The sequence below is a fragment of the Mauremys reevesii genome, linkage group 24 (genome assembly GCF_016161935.1).
Source record: "Mauremys reevesii isolate NIE-2019 linkage group 24, ASM1616193v1, whole genome shotgun sequence".
NCBI classification, from domain to species: Eukaryota; Metazoa; Chordata; order Testudines; family Geoemydidae; genus Mauremys; species Mauremys reevesii.
In genome coordinates, this window is record NC_052646.1 from 415,537 (window position 1) to 437,260 (window position 21,724).

The 21,724-nt window shown below is 45.6% G+C and overlaps 1 protein-coding gene across 5 annotated transcripts in view; it reads left to right on the forward strand.

The window, feature by feature from the left end:
- ASH1L (ASH1 like histone lysine methyltransferase) overlaps positions 1 to 15,834 on the forward strand; it is a 154,342-nt gene extending 138,508 nt beyond the window's left edge. For 2 of the 5 annotated variants that reach the window (XM_039512673.1, XM_039512675.1), the window contains exons 17-28: positions 359 to 511; positions 965 to 1,019; positions 1,123 to 1,255; positions 1,807 to 2,055; positions 2,491 to 2,577; positions 3,197 to 3,287; positions 8,585 to 8,723; positions 9,048 to 9,220; positions 9,579 to 9,745; positions 10,858 to 10,898; positions 11,684 to 11,985; positions 13,568 to 15,834. In XM_039512673.1, the coding sequence (XP_039368607.1) occupies positions 359 to 511; positions 965 to 1,019; positions 1,123 to 1,255; positions 1,807 to 2,055; positions 2,491 to 2,577; positions 3,197 to 3,287; positions 8,585 to 8,723; positions 9,048 to 9,220; positions 9,579 to 9,745; positions 10,858 to 10,898; positions 11,684 to 11,985; positions 13,568 to 13,659 (1,682 nt within the window). In that variant the 3' untranslated portion in view covers positions 13,660 to 15,834. Of the gene's footprint in view, positions 1 to 358; positions 512 to 964; positions 1,020 to 1,122; positions 1,256 to 1,806; positions 2,056 to 2,490; positions 2,578 to 3,196; positions 3,288 to 3,811; positions 3,882 to 4,650; positions 4,773 to 8,584; positions 8,724 to 9,047; positions 9,221 to 9,578; positions 9,746 to 10,857; positions 10,899 to 11,683; positions 11,986 to 13,567 lie in introns of those variants that run through there. The other 3 variants (XM_039512676.1, XM_039512677.1, XR_005591038.1) reach the window with 3 other exon arrangements.
- Positions 15,835 to 21,724: the final 5,890 nt, after the last annotated feature.

Below are 21,724 nucleotides of genomic sequence, written 5' to 3' on the forward strand. Positions count from 1 at the left end.
CTGCCCTAAGTTATACCCCTGCAACTCCATTCCAGCATTTGGCTCCCCTCTGGCAGCTAAATGAGAAATTGGGACCCACATGCCTTGGTTCACGTTTGTTTGTTCTGGTTCCTTTTTTCCACTGTAGCAACACGACATAGCCATAAATCCGGCTTAGCTGGCTAGAACAGCACAAAATAGCCAGAGAATACCAGTGAATCTGACCCTTTACTTTTAATTGTAACCCAAATCAGTGTCAGTGGTGTGGGAGAGGAGACACCATCTGGTGTCATCTTAAGTATTCAATTTGAGAAGAGGACATTAGTTCCTCTTGAGGTAGAACTTCTATATAAAGGTTTTTATTTGTCCCTTCTTTCAGATGTCTTCATGACACAGTTCTCAGCCCTCCAAACCTCCCGTTCTGTGCGAACACGGCGCTTGGCTGCAGCTGAAGAGAACATTGAAGTGGCTCGTGCTGCACGCCTTGCACAAATCTTCAAGGAAATCTGTGACAGCATCATCTCCTACAAAGGTGAAGCAGACACTCTGCTATCAGCCTGCATTGAGACTTTATCACTCTTCAGAACACAGGGATGAGGGTTTTCAGAGCATATCGTATTAAAGAAGAATAAATTTATTTCAAGACAACCCCTTCTCCATTGCCCCTTATCCTACCCCTAGCTCCACCCTCCATTTCCCACAATTTTTTCTCCTGCTACCACAGGTGGGGCTGTCCTACAAAAGTTATTTTGCATAGATTTAGCTCTATGATTCAGTGTGCAAGATGCTGCTGCAGTGTGAACTGATCTCCAATGCTGTACATGTGAAGAGTGCCCAATAGCCAATTCCTTAAAATACCCAACAATTCCTGTTTCCTGTGTCTGAGGGTGAAAAGGGGGCTCTCTTTAGACTGAGTTCACTGTTTACATCTCTTGTTTAATTCTGATATGGCAAAACACTGTTCAACTCTGTGCTTCCTTTACAGACTCTTCCAGGCAGGCTCTCGCAGCTCCACTGCTGAACCTTCCTCCTAAGAAAAAGTAAGTTCTTGCTTCTCAGACCAATCTGTAATTTTATTCTAACAGGTTTGTGCATCTTTGAAGGGTTGGTGAAAATGACACTATAGATTCCCTCCTCTTTTAGAAATGCAGATTACTATGAGAAGATCTCTGACCCCCTGGACCTTGCCACCATTGAGAAGCAGATCTTGACTGGGTATTATAAAACTGTGGAAGCTTTTGATGGGGACATGCTGAAGGTCTTCCGGAATGCTGAGGTGAGGATGCCAAGGCATAAAGTTACTGCACAGGCAATGTGGGTGTGGCCTGAATTAATGGTCATGGCAACAGAGGTTCTTGCACCAGAGAGAGAGATTCAGATAACTCTCCTCTGACAAGCCAAGTGAGAGCAGAGAGATGATACTAGTAACTTGTTCACTTCAGCCTGATCTCTCAACTTGCTCCAGCTATATGGTGCCAACAAAGTAAAGACTTGTGAATAGTGTACAGCTTTCCAGCCTGAAGAGATCAGGGTGCTTCTCAAAGGAACTAAATTGTATTTCAGGGGCATACAGGGATAGCCAGGACACACACACTTGCCTCTAAGACATATGGGGCAGGCCCCAGAGGTACACAACAGCTGGCCAGGCAGGGACATCTGACCCATAAACATGGCAGTGGGTAGAGTGAACACACCTACCCAGAGGTACATGAGGCGCGCAGAGCAGGTCATCTCCCAAGGATGCATACTGAAGTGGGCAGAGTGGATGAATGTGCCCAAAGTAGGGGGTGTTCAGAAGAGTGAATTGCTTCTTTTGTTTGTATTCAGAAATACTATGGCAGGAAGTCTCCGATTGGACGTGACGTGTGCCGACTACGGAAGGCATATTACAATGCTCGCCATGAGGCTTCTGCCCAGATCGACGAAATTGTGGGGGAGACAGCAAGCGAAGCCGACAGCAGTGAGACGTCCATCTGTGAGAAGGAGAATGGGCATGAGAAAGATGAGGATGTAATCCGCTGCATCTGTGGCCTTTACAAAGATGAAGGACTCATGATCCAGTGTGACAAGTGCATGGTAAGGGGAAACAAAAGGGAATGGGAGTGCCCAGCTCCACCTTCCCCATAGTGAATAGTTCCTATACCCACAGCTTCCACACAGCTGATAGGGCAGAGTCCCCCTTCTAGATCTCCCTTTTCTCTCCAGAGAGAACTTAGCACCGCTTTTTCCACACAGGAAATGCAAATCAATCACTAGGGATAGGAGCTAACACTCATGAAACAGCCAGCAATACCTTTATATAGAGAAGTCAAAACTTCAGCAATGATGAATAAAAACCAACAGCATACGGCTCTTATTGTCTTTCATCTGACAATATATGAAATATTTCACAGGAAGCCCTGCATTCCCTTTTGATTGCTTGTTCTTATGCTCTCTTAATCTGTCTCATGAGGAGATGTGTTTTATTTACAAATTATAACCCACGTCTTCCTAATCGGGATTTCTTTTTAGGTTTGGCAGCACTGCGATTGCATGGGTGTGAATTCTGATGTTGAACACTACTTGTGTGAACAGTGTGACCCTCGATCTGTGGACAGGGTAAACTATTTTCAGTTGCTTTTGCTCTGATGTAACAATCATAAACTGTAATACTTCTTGTATTTATATTATTGCATGTGCCAGCTGCCAGGGTGTAACTAATCTACGGAATTAGTAAAGAATTAACTCTTGTTGCTCTCAGCTTTGTGCTGGCCTGCAAATAGTGTGGGATCAGTTCACAGTTCTCTCTCTTGGGCTAGCGAAGGTAGAAAGCAAGCTTCTGAAGCAACCCATGCCAGATTTTATCAGCTGCAACATTAATCAAGTTGGCAGCAGGTTAGTAGCCAGAATCCTACATCTCCTATCCCAGGAAAAGAGAAACTGCACAGAAGCGTTTCCCACCAAGGCAGAAGAGTCTGGTTAGGCCAGTATAGAATTATGAGGCCCAGAGCTTTTAGCCCAGTATTCTGTCATCTGAGGTGCTCCAGCTTTACATTACAATCTCCTTGAGTCCTCTCTAATTCTGTTAAATATTAATTCTTATTCTGTGTCCAGCTCTATTGAGCATTTCCAAAAGGGCAGCATATATGGTTGGCCTCTGCCCCAGTGCTGGAAAGATTGTAAATGATGTAATGAAAGGGTCGCCCCAGCTCACCAGTTCATTTCTTTCTTTTGCCAGGAGGTCCCCATGATTCCTCGTCCCCATTATGCCCAGCCTGGCTGTGTTTATTTCATCTGTCTGTTACGGGATGACCTGTTGCTGCGCCAAGGTGTGTGCATTCTCTGGTGACTGCTGTGATTTCCATCAGAAAGGAAGATACAAAGAGCTCTCTGGTTTGACCTTGATTCAAGCACATGCATCTTTCATATGAATATGAAATTGTGCTCTTAGCTATTATGCAGGTGACACATAGTGAGGAGGCTGAGATGATACATATTGATTGATGGGTAGGCATTACGTTTCTTTAGCAGAGGCACAAGCTTCCTTCTGGCCAAAGAGAGAAAGCTGAGAGAGCTGCTGGGAGTTAACAGGAAAGAGCAAGTCAAAGAAGGAAGGCATGGGCTTCAGCTGCACTTTGGTACCAAGCTGAATAGATCATAGGATCATACAAGCTGGACGTGGAAGAGACCTATTAGATCATCCATCCCCTCCTCTGCTCCTCACAGTGTATACTTCTAGTCATTGTTTCAAAGCCCCAAGCCCTGTAGGAGTCAGCTCTCGTAGAGGTCTCTGTCAGGAGACTTTTCCTGATATTGAACCTGAATTTTTCTTTTTCTTAATTTCATCCCACAGATACAGACAAGGTTAGAAAGAGATCCATACAGTATAAAGAGAACTGATCAAGAATGAGTTAAACCAGTTGGTATGTTTATTAAGGGGTGTGGGGGGATGGGAGACTTTTCAGGAGAGGGGAGAGTAACTAAAAACGAGACCAGGAGCAGTGCCTTCTCCATCCTTTGTGTGGGACTCTAGGATGCTCATTTCCTCAGCCTTTCTTAGAATCCCTCTGCAGCAACCATCTTGGCCACACCAAAGACATTTGTTCCTTCTGCTTGCATCCGAAGAAGTGGGTATTCACCCACGAAAGCTCATGCTGCAAAACATCTGTTAGTCTATAAGGTGCCACAGGATTCTTTGCTGTTCCAAAGACATTTGGTTTCCTCTTTATGTTTTGGTTTCTGTCATTGGGTTGCTGATTGGGGGGATGTTGGGCTTCTAGGTTTGTTCCTTCTCTTTCTTCTAGTTCCTGTTTCAACTAGGTTTTTTTGTTGTTGTTGTTTGGTTTGGTTTTTTTGAGACACCCAAAGTATTATTAATGTACTGAGGTCAATTTTGAACCACCCATTCAATACAGACCTGTCAGAATAACAGGGCGGCATAGATTTTCCAACATACAGAGCTAGGAAACTCTGCAATTGGAGTTGTACTCTGTAGAATTAACAGGAACTTCCATACCGTAAATTCACCAATGGCCTGAGATTGGCGCAGCTCTTGGGACACCCCATGGAGCAGGAACAGTGGCACAGAGGCACTCTCACAGCTGCAAACTGCCTTTCAGGGTCAAGGGGGAGTTATTCCTGTTTCACCTATGAGTAATTTTTGCGTAAATTTCCAAATGAAAATATGCTTAGAATTTAGTCATCTGAGCCCTGGCTTTGCGGACAGGCTCTCCCTGTGTCCAGAGGTCAATGACGAAATGCATTTGAGCCACAACTCTCCCCCTCACCGATCTGGCCATGTTTCTACTTCAGGATGCTCTAAAAGGTGAGAGTCGTGTACAGTGGATGCTGGAGTTGTTCTGCTGTCTCCCTGTGGGTGGCAGAGGGGGCTAAAGTTGCTTCTCTGTTTTTAAAAACTGAAACGTTATTCATTTAAAGGTAATAATTGGAGATATACCAATCTTCTAGAACTGGAAGGGACCTTGAAAGGTCATCGAGTCCAGCCCCCTGCCTTCACTAGCAGGACCAATTTTATATTTTTTTTTGCCTCAGATCCCTAAGTGGCCTCCTCAAGGATTGAACTGACAATCCTGGGTTTAGCAGGCCAATGCTCAAACCACTGAGCTATCCCTCCCCCAAATAAGTCAAAGATTTTAAACATACTGATTTGCTTCCCAGTGTTCAGCTGGGTGGCCAGCAGTCTATCTCAGCATGGAAGATTTGCCTCACGGGCCTTTTACTAGGAAAAGGAGGTGTTCCCTGAAGAAAAGCCCTTAACTCTGTGTGCCAAAGGGTTTTAAGAGAGGCCTATGGCAGCAGGGCACATGTTAGGGCTACATAGGAAAAAAGAGCTTTCATTTTTATGTCTATCATTTCTTGACATATTGCAATATATATATCTCAGTTACTACGGTGATGGGCAGCACTGTAAATCCCTGAAATAGATTTGAGGGGAAGAGTCTCAGAGCTCCTTTTTAATATGTACAAATTTGACAAATGATCTATTTAACTTTTTTCTGAAGAATGCTCCCTTTGCTCAGCCCTCTTTAATCTATTTCCTCTGAGCTGCATGTATCTCTCAGGAGCTTTACTCCTGTTAGAGTTCTGTGAGAGTAGTCAGAGGCTTAGTGCTTTTTTGATCAGTGATCTTCTTTCCCATCAATGACTTGTTCTTTGGGTAGCCTAGAGAACAGTACAGTTACGATTACAAATTTGAATAACATGTTTTACTAGCCAAATCCTCTTTTGCTGTCAGTCCTACCCCCTTTGATAATTTATTTTTATTTTCTCATATGTTGTAGACAACAGGGAGGAATTCTTTATTAGACCTTATCCTAACAGATAAAGAAGAACTGATAACTGAGCTAATAATTAATAGTAGCTTGGGTGCACATGACTATGACTTGGTTGCATGTATAATGTGCAAGCAGAATAAAATGCACAAGTTTTATATATATATATATATATATACACACACACACACAGTGCTTTAATAGGGCGAATTTCATAAAGCTGAAAACAATTATGAGCTCAATCAGCTGGGAGGAAGAATTTAATCAGAAAAATGTGATTGATAATTGGGAATCATTTAAGAACTCCTTACTAGCCACAATTGAGGAATAAGGCTGTGCTGGTTACATAAGAACATAAGAACGGCCGTGCCAGGTCAGACCAAAGGTCCCAGCTCTGTCTATTCAGGTGCCCCAGAGGAGTGGCAGAGGGAGGTAGTCTCAAGTGATCTCTCTCCTTCCTCATCTCTCCATCCTCTGACACAAAGAGGAGGCTACACACATCTCACTTTATCCTGGCTAATAGCCATTTATTTATGGACAACCACCATGAATTTATCAGTTTCTCTTTAAATGCTGTTGTAGTCTGTAGTTCCTAGCCTTCTCCTCAGGTAAGGAGTTCCACAAGTTGACTGTGTTGCGTGAAGAAAGAACTTTATTTTTTTTTTTACCTGCCTGCTATGAGAAGTGGTTTAGAAGTGAGTGAAGCCAGCCAGCTGTTTTTTATTTTTATATATATATATATATATATAACAAAATTGGAAGAAAGGGGAAATTCATAGTAATGAAAATAAATCAGAAGTTCGGAATTGTAGAAAATTGATAAGGGTAGCAAAGGGACACAGGGAGAAATCTATGGCCAACAGAGTTAAGGATGATGAGGAGGGTTTTTTTAATATATAGAAACAAAAAGAATACTGACAATGGTATTGATCCATTAGTAGATAGAAATGGTAGAATCATCACTAATGCAAAAAATGCAGAAGTATTCAATAAATATTGCTGTTCTGTATTTGGGGAAAAAACATGATATAGTCTTATCATGTGGTGCTAGCACATCATCATCAAACAGAAGCTACTGCAGTTATACATTTTAAAATCAGCAGGTCCAGATAACTTGCATCCAAGTATTTTAACAGAGCTGGCTGAGGAGCTCACTGGACCATTAATGTTGATTTTTCATTAAGCCTTGGAGCATGAGGAAAGTTCCAGAAGACTGGATAGAAGCTAATGCTGTATCTGTTTATAAAAAGGATAAACGGGATGACCCAGGTAATTATAGGCCCGTCACCCTGACATCAATCCCTGGCAAGATGCTGAAGCGCCTGATACAGGGCTCAATTAAAAAATACTTTAAAGAGAATAATGGAAATCATCATGAGTATATGGAAAATAGATTCTGTCAAACTAACTTGATATCTTTTTGATAAGTTTACACGTTTAGTTGATAAATGATAGCGTTGACATAATATACTTAGACTTCTGTAAGGCATTTGAGTTGGTACCACATAACATTTTGATTAAAAAACTAGAATATAAAATTAACATGGTACACATTAAGTGGATTAAAAACTGACTAACCAATAAGTCTCAAAATGTAATTTTAAACAGGGAATCTTCATCAGTCACATGTGTTTCCAGTAGGATCCTGCAGGGATTTGTTCTTGGCCCTATGCTTTTATCAATGACTTCGTAGAAAACATAAAATCCTCACTATAAAGTTTGCAGATAACATCAAAATTGGGGGAGTTGTAAATAATAAAGAAGACAGGTTGCTGATTCAGAGCACCATGTATCTCTTAGTAAACTGGGTGCCAGACAAAATATGTGTTTTTAATATTGCTAAATGTATACATCTAGGAACAAAAAATGTAGGCCATACTTACAGGATAGGGGACTCTATCCTTGGAAGTAGTGACTGAAAAAGATTTGGGGGTCATGATGGATAATCAGCTGAACATGATCTCCCAGTACGACACTGTGACCAAAAAGGCTAATATGATCCTTGGAAAAATAAATCAGGGAACCTCGAGTAGGACTAGAAAGGTTATTTTACCTCTGTATTTGGCATTGGTGTGACCATTGCTGGAGTACTGTGTCCATTCCTGGTGCCCACAATTCAAGAAGGATGTTAATAAATTAGAGGGTTCAGAGAAGAGCTATGAGAATGATTAAAGGATTAGAAAACATGCCTTATAGTGAGAGATTCAAGGAGCTCAGTCTGTTTAGTTTAACAAAAAGATAATTAAGGGGTGACCTGAGTAAAGTCTGTAAGTATCTACATGGGAAGCAAATAGGCTCTTCAGTCTAGCAGAAAAAAGTATGACATGATCAAATGGCTGGAAGTTGAAACTAGACAATTTCAGACTGGGTGTAAGGAGTAACTGTTTGACAGTGAGGGTAATTAAACATTAGAACCATTTACCAAGGATCATGGTTGATTCTTTATCACTCACAATTTTGAAATCAAGGGTGGATGTTTTTCTAAAAGATATGCTCTACGAATTACTTTGGGCAAGTTCTATGCTTGTGTTATACAGGAGGTCAAACCACTTCTGGCCTTGGAATCAATGAATCTGTATCATCATTTTTGGCTGGGGACATAAAATTCACGTTATGTTTAATTCTCTGCTAGTAGAATGTATCATGAAGGAGACCAAGGCAATCTGACCCTTGTTCGCTGTCTCTGCATTAGTTGTATTTTACTCTTTCAGAGTTAAATATGGGGCAGCTGTGTCATGTTATTGTTTTAACTAAACCAGCCTCTTCTTTGTTTTTCGGCCACTGTGTCACACGAGACGTTCTTTACAGGATGTGTCTCTTGTGCCTATTGCCAGGTGACTGCGTATATCTGATGAGAGACAGCCGAAGAACTCCAGATGGGCACCCTGTCCGGCAGTCCTACCGGCTGCTGTCCCACATTAACAGAGAGAAACTCGATATCTTCCGCATAGAAAAACTTTGGAAAAATGAAAAGTATGTTCAAGGCTCTTTCTGCACTCAAGACATTTTGTGTATCTGCCAAAAATAGAATAACTTGCAATAGTCTTCTTTAAATAGTGTAAAGAAAAGATTGTTTTTTTATGACACAAGATCTAGAGATCAGACTGGAATTGGTATTTGCTGAAAGGGTAAACAAGAAAACACAAGGCTCATTGATGTGACCTTGTCTGTGGTCATAACCAATGCTAAAAGGGCAATATAGATAACTCAAAAAGAGTGGTGAATGTAGGGCATGAAGTGAAGTCAAAACCACAGCTCAAGGGAAATAGTCTCTCTGTCTCTCACACCTTTCAACAGAGAGGAGCGGTTTGCATTTGGTCATCATTATTTCCGTCCACATGAAACCCACCACTCCCCTTCCCGAAGGTTTTATCACAATGAGCTGTTCCGGGTGCCACTGTATGAGATTATCCCCTTAGAAGCTGTGGTGGGGACTTGCTGTGTGCTGGACCTCTACACCTACTGTAAAGGTAAGCAGGCTTTACTCGGTGAGAAAATAAACACTTACAGTAGAGAATGCTCCCTTCTTCCTCTTTACCCTTCACATCAGCTCTCCTCAGCCCCACCTCCTTGCATTTTCCTTCTCTACTCATTAGTTTTTTTTATATATTGTACATGTGGACGGGTGCGTAGTGGGATTAGAGCAAGGAATTTTCTTTGTTAAATTGAATTAGAGATTCCCCTGTTTGTTACGAATCTGAATTTAATAGAACAAGAGTAGCTGGGACTTCAGTGTAAGTGCTCACAATAAATCGCTATACCATAGTGTATGCTGTTTGTTCTTGTCCTGGAATGCTATATGTACTTTGGTTTTTGCTGTAACTGCAGGGAGGCCAAAAGGAGTGAAGGAGCAGGATGTGTATATCTGTGATTACCGCCTTGATAAATCAGCCCACCTCTTCTATAAAATCCACCGGAATCGCTATCCTGTCTGCACCAAGCCGTATGCCTTTGACCACTTCCCCAAGAAACTCACACCCAAGAGAGACTTCTCAGTAAGTGTCTCTTCTAATGACCATTCAGTTTCTTAATATAAGACAGAACACAGTCTTGGAAAACTCTTGCCTCCCTGCTTCTGAATGAAGCCTGGTAAACCAAGGAGAACTGACATGTTAACACTACACTCAGACTGGATAGAAAGTTGATCAGAAAATAATCTGAAAAGAAAATTGATTGCAGTCAGACCATTGCCAATTCTCAGGAAAATGCACTTAGAATGAATGGAGATGTGTATGGCCGAAAACATCCTGGTTTCCAACAGAAACCCCAGTGCTGCTTTCACCAAGGACATTCCTGGCTGGAGAAAACTTGAACCTTGACTCAAGCAACAATTCAGCAGTTGCAGCACATTTTCATATTTCAGTGAACTTCACAGAAAATAGCCCCACAGTTACCCTGTCTGTGCTGGCTTTGTACTCCTGGGCATTAATATTAATAGTAATATTATTAACATTAATTTATTTAGAGACTTGCTCCCTGTCCCAAGCTGCTTACACTGTAAGCACATCTCACATTCTGTGTCTAACTATCCCAAGTCCGGGCTCGGCTAAAAGTTGTTTTGAGCAGCCAACCCTAAACAACGGTTCTCAATAGAACAGGAGCAATTTCAAATTTTTTCTCTCAGCTCCATCAAATTGCATATCATTGACCTTCAGCACTGAAAATGACATGTCTGTTATCAAGAAGAGAACTCCAGATAGGCTACCAGACCATGGAGTGCAATGCCCCTCCTCCTCAGGAGCAACAAGCTCTTGTAGTTGATCTAGAGGTTCTATCCATATTCCTACAGAGGGAAAATCAGCCTCTCTGAATAGGAGTGTTTTATAGCAAAATATCCCACTGGTTTTGAAACTTACCCAGGAAACCTAGAGGGCTGCGGTGTTAAGAGATGAGTAGTAGGGACTGGTGCTAAGGGGTGATTAGTTCTCTGCCTTCACCCTGTATTTATCATGATGGGTCTCAATCCCTTTTCCTAAGCCACTAAAGTCCAATGCATGAGGCAGGCCAGCTCTTCCTTCTACATTGGATTTAATTTGTGATATTTTTATACTGTCCAATGCTGAGCTCTTAGTGCTTTGTTTAACTGTGACCTTTATTATTGTTGTAGCCTCATTATGTACCAGACAACTACAAGAGAAATGGAGGCAGGTGAGTCCTACCTACTGAGTTGTTCTTTAGTGAAAGAGGTGGGATAGTTGTTTTTATTTGTAAAGCACCCATGTCCTATCAGTACCCTTGAGATGCTGTAAAAACAGTAAAGCCAAGTAATTAAAAACAACCCACTCAAAATTCAAACAGATACGAGTGAGAGGGAACATGAGGGAACGGTAATAAATATGGAGCCAGCAGCAATCCTCCTAAAACACATTTGCAGAAAGACAGGGGGGTTAGATGCTCTTGAAAGTGGGCAGAAGCAGTTTGAGACTTGTCACGGGAACCGTAGGGCCCACCACTGCAAAGGCAGAATAGCCACTAGAGATCCCTAAACAGAGGGTGGTGCAGATTGACATCAGGATGAGGCTCAAAGAGATCCCAGTCTTATGCCATTTGGGGGGTTAGAAACACCTAGTCAAGACTGTTGAAGATTAGAGAGAAAGTTCTCAGTGGATCCTGAGGTTAGGCACTTGAGAAAAAAATAATTTTTCAGGGTAGTAGGAGAATTATGTTTTATTTTTTAAATATGCAGAAGTAACCCAGGAAATGTGCAATAACATTTGCAGCTTTGCAGGGTAAGCTGATGCTATGGGCATTGCCTCTCATGCTTTATAATTACTGTGTCTGGCTGCAGATTTCCCCTTCATGGATTCTACTGTGTGATTGGCTCCAAACCATAGAAAATTCATAAGCCCCTGGGATTGCTGACTCACTGACAATTGACCTTTCTGTCAAGTGTCTCCAAAACTATGATCTTTAAACCTCTCTCTCCCTGCTAGATCATCATGGAAGACAGACCGCTCAAAGCCACAGATCAAAGACCTGAACCAAGAAGAAGATCCTCTTCCACTCATTGAGGATGTGCTAGCAAGCCAAGAACAAGCTTCAAATGAGATGCGCAGCCTGGAAGAGCCAGAGAGAGAGGCAGTCTCTAGTGAGGGCTGTGAGAATGATAAAAAGGTGGAGGAAAGTAACTCTGTCACAAGGCAACTGTGCACTCCAGAGGAAAGGCGGCATATTCAGAGAGAGAGACTTAATCAAATCCTGCTCAACCTCTTAGAGAAAATCCCAGGGAAAAATGGTGAGCAAACACCCCTTCCCTCAGTACACTGCAATACAATGATTTCCTCTCTAGGTTTGTTTTTGGAGTCATGCACAGCATATTAGTAAAGCAAATGCTTTTAACTGAACTCATTGCTACTGGACATGATTTGTGTCCAGAGTTCTCCTAACAAATGTTTCCTATTAGCCAGGATGGGCAGGAATGGTGTCCCTAGCCTCTGTTTGCTGGGAATGAGCAACAGGGGATGGATCACTCGATGATTACCTGTTCTGTTCATTCCCTCTGGGGCACCTGGCACTGGCCACTGTCGGAAGACAGGATATTGGGCTAGATGGACCCTTGATCTGACCCAATAGGGCCATTCTTATGAATAGGGCCCTACCAAATTCACAGCCATGAAAAACACATCACAGACCATGACATCTGGTCTTCCGCCATGAAATCTTGTCTTTTATGTGCTTTTACCCTATACTATACAGATTTCACAGGTGAGAATTGGTGCATCCTGACCCAAAAGGGAGTTGCAGGGGGAACGCAAGGTTATTTTAGGGAGAGTTGTGGTATTGCCGCCCTTACTTCTTGCACTGCCTTCAGAGCTAGGTGGCTGGAGAGTAGCAGCTGTTGGCCAGGTGGCCAGCTCTGAAGGTGATGCCCCACCAGCAGCAGTGCAGAAGTAAGGATGGCAATACCATACCATGCCACCCTTACTTCTGCACTGCTACCTTCAGAGCTGGGTGGCTGGAAAGTGGCAGCTGCTGACTGAGGGCCCAGCTCTGCAGGCAGCAGCACAAAAGTAAAGGTGACAATACCGTACCTGCCATCTTTACTTCTGCGCTGCTGGTGGCGGTGACTCTGCCTTCAGAACTGGACTCCTGGCCAACAGCCACCTCTCTCCACCTGACCAGCTCTGAAGGCAGTGCCGCCGCCAGCTGCAGCGCAGACGTAAGGGTAGCAGTACCACACCTCCTATACAATAATCTTGCGACCCCCACTTCACACAAGTCCTTTTTGGGTCAGGACTCCTACAATTAAAACTCTGTGAAATTTCACATTTAAATAACTGAAATAATTAAATTTATGATTTTTTAAATCCTATGACCGTGAAATTGATCAAAATGGACCAAGAATTTGGTAGGGCCTTATATAAGAAGCATTTGCAATTCCCACTAAATAGATGAGTGAAATCTCCTGTTAATAATGAAACAGGCATTTATATAGAACTTTTTGAATTTGCATTGTCATTACTAATTATTCACTCCCTCCCTCCAATGAGATAGGTAGTTTAATTATTATTGTCTCTGGTTTACAGATGAGAAGATTGAGAGAAAGGCACAAGAGATTGAGGGCTTTATCCAAAACCCACTGAAGTGAATTAAAAGACTCTTATTGACTTCAGTGAGCTTTGGATCAGTTCTTTAGAGACTTGCCCTATGCCTTAGAAAGAGTTTAATGTAACATCAGAATTAGGGCCTAGGAGTTTCTGTGCTCAGACCAGTAGACCACACTTCTCTGTCACGTTACAGGGATTAATACTAGAGCATCAGGTACAATGAGTAGTACTGTATCAGCTCCTTACTAAGAACCCTGTGGTCTGTTGCAGCTATTGATGTCACTTACCTGCTGGAGGAAGGATCAGGAAGAAAACTGAGGAGGCGTACTCTCACCATCCTGGAGAGCAGCTTCAGGAAGTGATGTCCCAGCAGCAGACTTTGATCTGGAGTCCACTACCAGGTCTGCTAGAGACTGATGGGGAAACCCCCTCCTTCCTGTACAACCAAGGAGAGATGGGTAGAAGAAAACTGACATAAATACAGTTAGCACTTAGAAGTCGGGGCAGGCAGGTGGCCCTGCCTTGCTCTGCAGTGCTCTTATGGTGTGTGTGTTGTTGGGCGTGCCTTGTATTGATGTTAGGTACTGAGAAAACCTTGTGATTATTTGTCCAAGATGGTCAGATTTAATTTATTTTTGCTTAATGTCCCCACTTGGCGGGAAAAAGAGGGGGTAAATAGAAGGATGAGGACTGATTTACTCTGATGAGAATATTCCCCATACAGACCAGTTGTCCTATGATTGTACAAGATACCGTTGGCACTGCCAGAGGCATGTACCAATGTATGAAGTCCGTAGGGAGGGTGAAGGCCCAATGGATTAAAATAAAGGCTGTCCTAAAGGAGCGGCCTCAGTTTTGCACAAGTTCAGAGAGGAAAGAAATGTACCAGGATGTATAAAAGGTTCACCGTGTAACGGCCAGTGCCCAGATGCTCCTTTAATCGGTAGAGAGGAAAAGCCCCCAGTCAGCTCAGAGTGAAACAAGAGTTGGTTGTTCGAAGCACTTGTTGTTCCGCATCCTGAAATGGGGGTGTGTAATTTTTCACATTTTTTCTGCAGAGAAATTTTATAAAGCGAGTCGAATCCTGACGACACCATTGCTGTTGTTTTTTTTGATAAGCTGTGGTTCTTGTGTGTCCAATGTGTTGTGCAAATGAAAATCTGTTAAAAGAAGATAAAAAAAGAAACCTTCACTACATGAACCGTCAAGCAGTATTCAGAGCGAGTATTTGTTGTGAACTGTAGAATATATCAACTAATAACACTATTCTTGTGTTCTAACTGTACAGCTTAAAACGTCTGTCTCTTAAAGAGACAGTGTATTTTACCACTCCCTCTCTCTGCCGTTATGAAAGTGTTGCTCCAAAGGCTACAGCCAAGGCGCTAACTTTTCACTGCATGAAATTGTGATTGCCATAGTTTGCCATAAACTAGTGCTGTACTGGGATCCCCTGTATTTCAACATGTAACCTTCCCCAATAGCCAGTGCCGTGAAGCTGTCATCTGTCTCTGGGTCAGGCCCTGCTAGTGGCAAAGGGAGGGGGCAGTAGGCATACACTGCCCCTTTAAAATAGCTTTGCTTTTTTGTCTTTCAGACGTACATATGCATATACAGTCCTGTTTTAGATGTTCTTATAAGAAAAACCAGTTTTTAATGTGCCAAGTTGTATATATCTGCTGCGTGGATGTAAAGCAATACGGTAGTTACATGTTCCTTTTTAATGGACCAAGCTTGTCCTAATGTACATTCTTGTTATTATTATAATTATTATTTTACTCTTAGTGGAACATGACTCATTCCATTAACTTTTATGTGTTGATTTAAAAAGAAAAAAAAAGAAAGGAAAAAACCCTTTGAGGAAAAAAATATTTTATTAAAAAAAAAAGAAATAAGAAAATAGTTTGGAATATTTTCTTACTGTAGAGAAGCACTGTACAGTACCAGGAACCCTGAGTATAAAATACTCATGCGTGTAGTAGGAATATCGCATGTCCAAAATTTTGGGTTGTCTCATTTAGTTAATAACAGAAATCATTGTCTCAAACGGTGTTAAACACTAAAAACTTTTTAAAAAATAAAGTGCGTACAGAAGCAAGACACTAGCTCTGTCATTTTATCTTTCTTTTGTTGAAAGACTAAACAAAATGTTTTTTAGACAATCAAATGTTAGGTAAGTGCAAAGAATTGTTTTTCTTACTGGTGTAGAAATTAATGACTTTTTTTATTTTTTGGTTATTTTATAATAATGAGAAGACCAGTGTGTCACCAGGATCGCTGTTTTAAGACCAGGAAGCACTACATTATTGCAAATAGATATGAACTCTTAGTCTGCATGGGTGTAGGCTGTGTGATTGCTGAAAATAAATGCTGCTAATATATTTCCTTTTTACAAAAGCATATCTAAATAGATCATTGTTTTGATGTTAATCTTTGTAAATTATGTATTACCAATTTTAACATTGGATGTAATTGCATAAAAAGCCTGCATCTCAATCCTGAGAGAGTCTAGTATTAAATGGAAAAACTTTTCCTATTAATGACTTGTGGGGTTTTTTCTTTCACACGTCCTTGATTTCACTTTTTTGCTTCTTTGTCCCAACAGTTCCTGTGATGTGTTCAGAGTTTCTTACAGCCTTTTTTTAAGTTGTATGGCTGCCCCATCTCCTTTGAATATCACAGTGCCTGATCACTGTTGGCATACTGAGCAGATATAGTTGTGGTGCTGTTGTTTTTCCTGCTGCTGTACAGCCTGTAGTAGAAAGGATGCTGACAGCATGTGTGCAGGCACTGAATACACCTTGATATGAATCGCAGTGGAGGTGCGAGGAGCCTAAATGGAGCTGCAGCACAAGGCCCAGGCATCCAGTATTAGGAAGCAGAGGGATGTATAACCTTGATTGCACATGTTGGCAGGTTGGTATATGAGTCATTAAACCTATAAATATGATGCCCATATCCAAATCCCCATATCCAAAATCAAGGGGAATTGTATGCCCTCAGATCACTGCCCCAATTCCTGCTAAATTCTCTGTATCAACGCCAGTAACCACAAACTAATCTCAAAGTGGCACCATATCCTGCATATTCACTGCCACTAATATTAGATCAGAGGGCGTGCCAGATAAATACATTGACATTGTAACAGCTAACCATATCCCATATGAAAGGAAATAGCCAAAAAACAAAAAGGTGACTTAGGAAAGAATAAGGGACAGTTGGAGTCCCTTGAAGCATTCAGCCTGGCCAAGTTCTACCATCCCCTTATGGGCCTTTTGACTCTCCTCAGGAGAGTCTAGTTGCATTGTCGGACACATTGTGAGTGGAATGCACGTAGGAGACAACACCAAAAACCTTAGAAATCGCATTGTTTGGGTCATTTCTAATAACCTGATCCCTGGTTCTGGCTTCCCAAAAACTGCACTAGGTCCTTTGTCACACCGTTTCTCAGAAGTTCACCTGGGAGTCAGTCCACTCAGCTTCTCCCTCTGAGGTTGGGACCGTGACCTTCCACGAAGGCTGTTCTTCTTAGAGTGATTGCTCCTATGCATTCCAGTTAGGTGTGTGCGCGCCGCGTGCACGTTAGTTGGAAGATTTTTACCCTAGCAACACTCGGTGGGTCGGCTGGGCGCCCCCTGGAGTGGTGCCGCTATGGCGCAGGATATATACCCCCTGCCGACCCATCCGCCCCTCAGTTCCTTCTTACCGCCCGTGTCAGTTGTTGGAACAGTGGAGCGCGGCTTAGCTGACCTCCACTTCCCTAGCTACTCGTAGTTTCTCTCGTTAAGTATATAGTTCAGATGTTTATAGTTGTAGTTAACTTTATTTGTTTGTAGTATAGTATAGTGTATTTATTTCACAGGGGTTCGGGGTTTATCCCCATCCCCTCACCCGGTGCCGGGTCCGATGCCCGGTCCACAGGGTTTTATAATGCTCGGCCGGCCACAAGCCGATGCCAACAAGAGATCCTCTCCTAAGTGCCTCGAGGGATCTCACCTCACAGATAAGTGCCGCATTTGTGAGGCCTTTAATCCGAGAACAAAGGGGAGCGGGACTTTCGTCTCAAACAGCTCCTGAGGGAGGCAGCTCTTGCTCCTCCGCTCTCGGCGCCGAGCGCTGGTTAGTCTTCAAGGAGCGCTCCCTCGGCACCGGATCGCCGGTACCACCAAGGCCTCTCGGCACCGGCCGTCGCTGGCTTCCACTCGGCATGGATCCCTCTCCTGGAGGATGAGGAGGCACAATATCCTTGCTGCGTCCGAGCCGCCTGCTCCGCAGCTGAGCGCTATGCTCAGTCGGATCGCCCGGCACCGATGTCTGCGCGGCACCGACAATATCCGCACCATTAACTCCGGCCAGGCAAGAGCCGTCGAGTCCGGTGCTGGAATGCTCCCCGGTACGTACCGTGGTCGAGCTCGCTATGAAGCTGCGTCCGAGCCGCCTGCTCCGCAGCCGAGCGCTATGCTCAGTCGGATCGCCCGGCACCGATGTCTGCGCGGCACCGACAATATCCGCACCATTAACTCTGGCCAGGCAAGAGCTGTCGAGTCCGGTGCTGGAAAGCTCCCCTGTACGGACCATGGTCGAGCTCGCTATGAAGCTGCGCCCGAGCCATCTGCTCCGCGGCCGAGCGCTATGCTCAGTCGGATCGCCCGGCACCGATGTCTGCTGTGGCACCGACAATATCCGCACCGTTACCTCCGGCCAGGCAAGAGCCGTCGAGTCCGGTGCTGGAAAGCTTCCTGGTACGGACCGTGGTCGAGCTCGCTATTAAGCTGTGGCCGAGCTGCCTGCTCCGCAGCCTGAGCGCTCTACTACGTCGCACTGCCCGGCACCCGTACCTGCTGCGGCACCGACAGTATCAGCACCGTAGACTCCGGCCACGCAAGAGCCGTCGAGTCCAGCACCTGAACGCTCCCCGGTGCGAACTGTGGTCAAGCTCACTATTCCCTCCACGCCGGAAACATTTCCACAGCGAGGGAGTTGATGGCAAGGGCAGAGCCTGCGCGGCTTTAACCCCCGGCACCGCCGGTGCGGGTTATATTGTCTATCGGCGAGCCTGTCTTGCTCACGCCACCCGGCGTCGGCACCGCAGAGCGGCACCGTTCACGATCGCGGTCCCGCAGACGTTCTCGGTCCTGTCACCGATCGAGGTCCCGACGCCGCTTGCAGTCTCGGCACCGTTCTCCATTTCAGTACCAGTAGTACTCGTGGCACCGGTCAGCGTCCCGTTCGCCAGCCCGGTACACTCAGCACCGATCCAGCTCCCAGCACCGCCCCAGGCACCGGGACTCCCGTAGCCACTCCTGATCATTGAGCCTCGCGCTCTTGGTCGACCGCCCGGCACAGCTCCGGTGGTAGGTCCCGTTCTCGGTACCGGTATGTCTCCCGGTACCTATCCCCAGTGCCGCGTCGAGCGACGTCAGAGAGGGAGACTCTACCAAGGGCTTTTCAGCTCCTCCAGAGCCATCCAGCCACGCATCAGTGTTGCCCCGTGCGGACACTTCATATGCGCAGTACTCGGTTTTCCGATGTGCCCTCCAGAGTCTTCCAGGAGACCTATCAGTGGTCATTCTAGTCACCTTGGGCGTACTACCACGCCAGAGGCGTACCAGTGGTCCCATCTCGCTCCGTTCCGTCGGAGCTCTGGGTGCCAGAGGTGACAATTAGCCGTTCCCCTCCGACCGGTACAGAGCAAGCCCCGGTTCAGCCACCGGGCTCCCAGATCCCACCGGATCAGGAGGTCGTCCAGGAGCGCGAGCCCACACAGGACCCGCTTGTACCTGGCCTTTCTTCTTCCTCCTCCCCAGATGAGGCGGGGGCAGGAACATACTCCTTGAGCCCTACTCTGATAGAAATGCAAGTACATGGTATCCTCCAGGGGGTACGAGTACCTATATGTACATCTCCCCCCCGCCCCCTGCTCCCTTGTCGTCCAGTCCCTCAATGGGACGGAACGCCATGGCCAACAGGCACCAGCCCCTAAATCCAAGGAGGCTAGGCGAATGGTCTTACTGGGCCGTACGACGTACTCGGCGGGAGCCCTGCAACTTTGTGTAGCAAACTAGCAAGCCCTGCTTAGCCGCTACTATGGGTAGCGGTGGGCAAATTTACAGAGTCGGTTCTTCAGAACTCCCGTCAAGAGTTCGATGCCCTGGAACAAAGGAAAAGCTGGCAAGGGCTTCTCTCCAGGCCTCGTTGGATGCAGCTGACGCCGCTGCCACAACTCTGGCCTCGGGTGTTGCCACGAGGCGCATTTCATGACTCCAGTTATCGAGCCGTCCCTCGCAGCTGCTGCACACTATACAGGACTTGCCCTTCAATGGCAAAGGCCTGTTCTCTGAAAAAACTGGCCCTAGGCTGCAAAGCCTAAAGGGCAGCAGGGTCACTTTGCGCTCTCTCTCGGCATGCACACGCCAGTGCTTCAGCGCTGACCTTTCCGTCCCCAGCCTCACCGCTCTTACCCTGCGACTAGACAAAGACAGGACTTTGCCAGCAGGCGTCACTTACGCGGTCGTAGGCGTCAACCAGGACCCCAAAGGAGCCAAAATTGCGGTCCTTCTAACCACAATGGGTCAAAAGCCTACCTATCCTCGTCCCTCTTAGGGACCCCTCTCACGAGCGATTCCTCTTGCAAGAGGTGCGGACGCTCCTCTTCATCGGAGCTATACAGGAGGTATCTAAGGACGAAACCTAATCCCCTAGGTGAAGGGAGGTCTCAGACCTATCCTAGACCTGCGGGACCCCAACAAGTTCACGATGTCCCGAAGACTGGAATGCCGCCCTCGATATGAAGGGCGCGTATTTTCACGTCGCCATTTCTCTTCCACACAGAAGGTACCCCCGGTTTGGGGCCTACCGTCATTTCCAGTATACGGCCCTCCCGGTTGGCCTCTATACAGCCCAAGTGTATTCAAAGTGCAGGGCTGTAGTCGCCGCCTCTCTTCGCCACCGTCGGATAAACGTTCTCCGTATCTAGACGATTGGCTCATTCGAGGGACCACCGGGCCCAAGTTACCAGTCATGTGGGCATCAACATGGACCTATTCCTGTGTCTAGGCCTGATGATCAATAGAATAATCCACTCTGATTCCCACACAGGGAATAGAATTCATTGGAACCATCCTGGACTCCAGTCTCGCCAGGGCCTGCTTACCTCAGCCTCGGTTTCAGGCGATGGTAACAATTGTACAAGGTCTACGGACCTTCCCGACAACTTTGGCTCGCACTTGCCTAGGTTTCCTGAGTCACATGGCTGTCTGCACGTTTGTTTCCAAACATGCCAGGCTTCGCTTCCGTCCACTTCAATCGTGGCTCACCTTGGTGTACCACCCGGGCAGAGATAGCATACTCATGGTCGTCTCGTTCCCCCTGAGCATCCTAGGCTCCCTCGACCGGGAGTCAGCGCCCTCCCTGGTGTATCCAGGGATGCTGTTCCATTCACCCCTCGGGGTCCCTTGTGACAGACACCCCATCTCTCGGCTGGGTGTTCACCTGGGTCAGTTTCGCACTCACGGCCTTCGGTCGGCTCAAGAGCTGGCCTTGCACATCGATGTCCGAGAGCTGAGAGCAGTCTGCCTTGTATACCAGGCGTTTCAGCTGGCGGATCACCTCAGCAGATCCTTCCTGTCTCACAAGCGGTCGTTTCCTCCGGACATTATCCATTCCGTTTTCCGGAAGTGGGACTTTCCCCGCATAGCCCTCTTCGCTCTCGCGAGAACGAAAAGAGAGAGAAGTTCTCTTCATTCCAAGGCCTCTCCCCGGGCTCGATCTTGGAGGTGTTTTCTGATGCTGTGGATGAGTCATCGGCTGTATGTTTTTCCACCATTCCGGCTGGTTCACAGGGTCCTGCTGAAACTCCGCAGGGACAGAGCGCACCTGATCATGATCGCTCCAGCGTGGCCCAGGCAGCACTGGTACACCAGGTTGCTACCCCTGTCGGTAGCCAACCCTATTTCCCTGCCTCTTTGCCCAGACCCCATAGCGTGGGATCACGGCAAGCTTCACCACCCAGACTTGTAATCCCTGCACCTCACAGCATGGCTGCTGCGTGGCTAAACCGATCCGAATTACATTGTTCTGCCTCGGTTCTACAGGATTCTCCTGGGTGGTAGGAAATCTTCCACTTGGTTAACATATCTGGCAGAGTGGAAGCATTTCTCCTGCTGCTATGTAACGCACAATGTTTCTCCCGCCGAGGTCCCGATCCATTCCGTCTTGGTCTACCTCTGGTCTCTCAAACAGCAGCACCTGGCGCGGTCCTCCTTAAAGGTACACTTGGCAGCCATCTCTCCCTTCCACCCAGCGGAGAGTGGCCACTCCGTATTCTTACACCTTGTGGTTTATAGGTTCCTCAAGAGTTTGGAGCGTTATACCCCCCCAGTTGACCCCGGCCAAAACCTGGGTCTTCAACCTGGTTCTAACCAGTTTTAT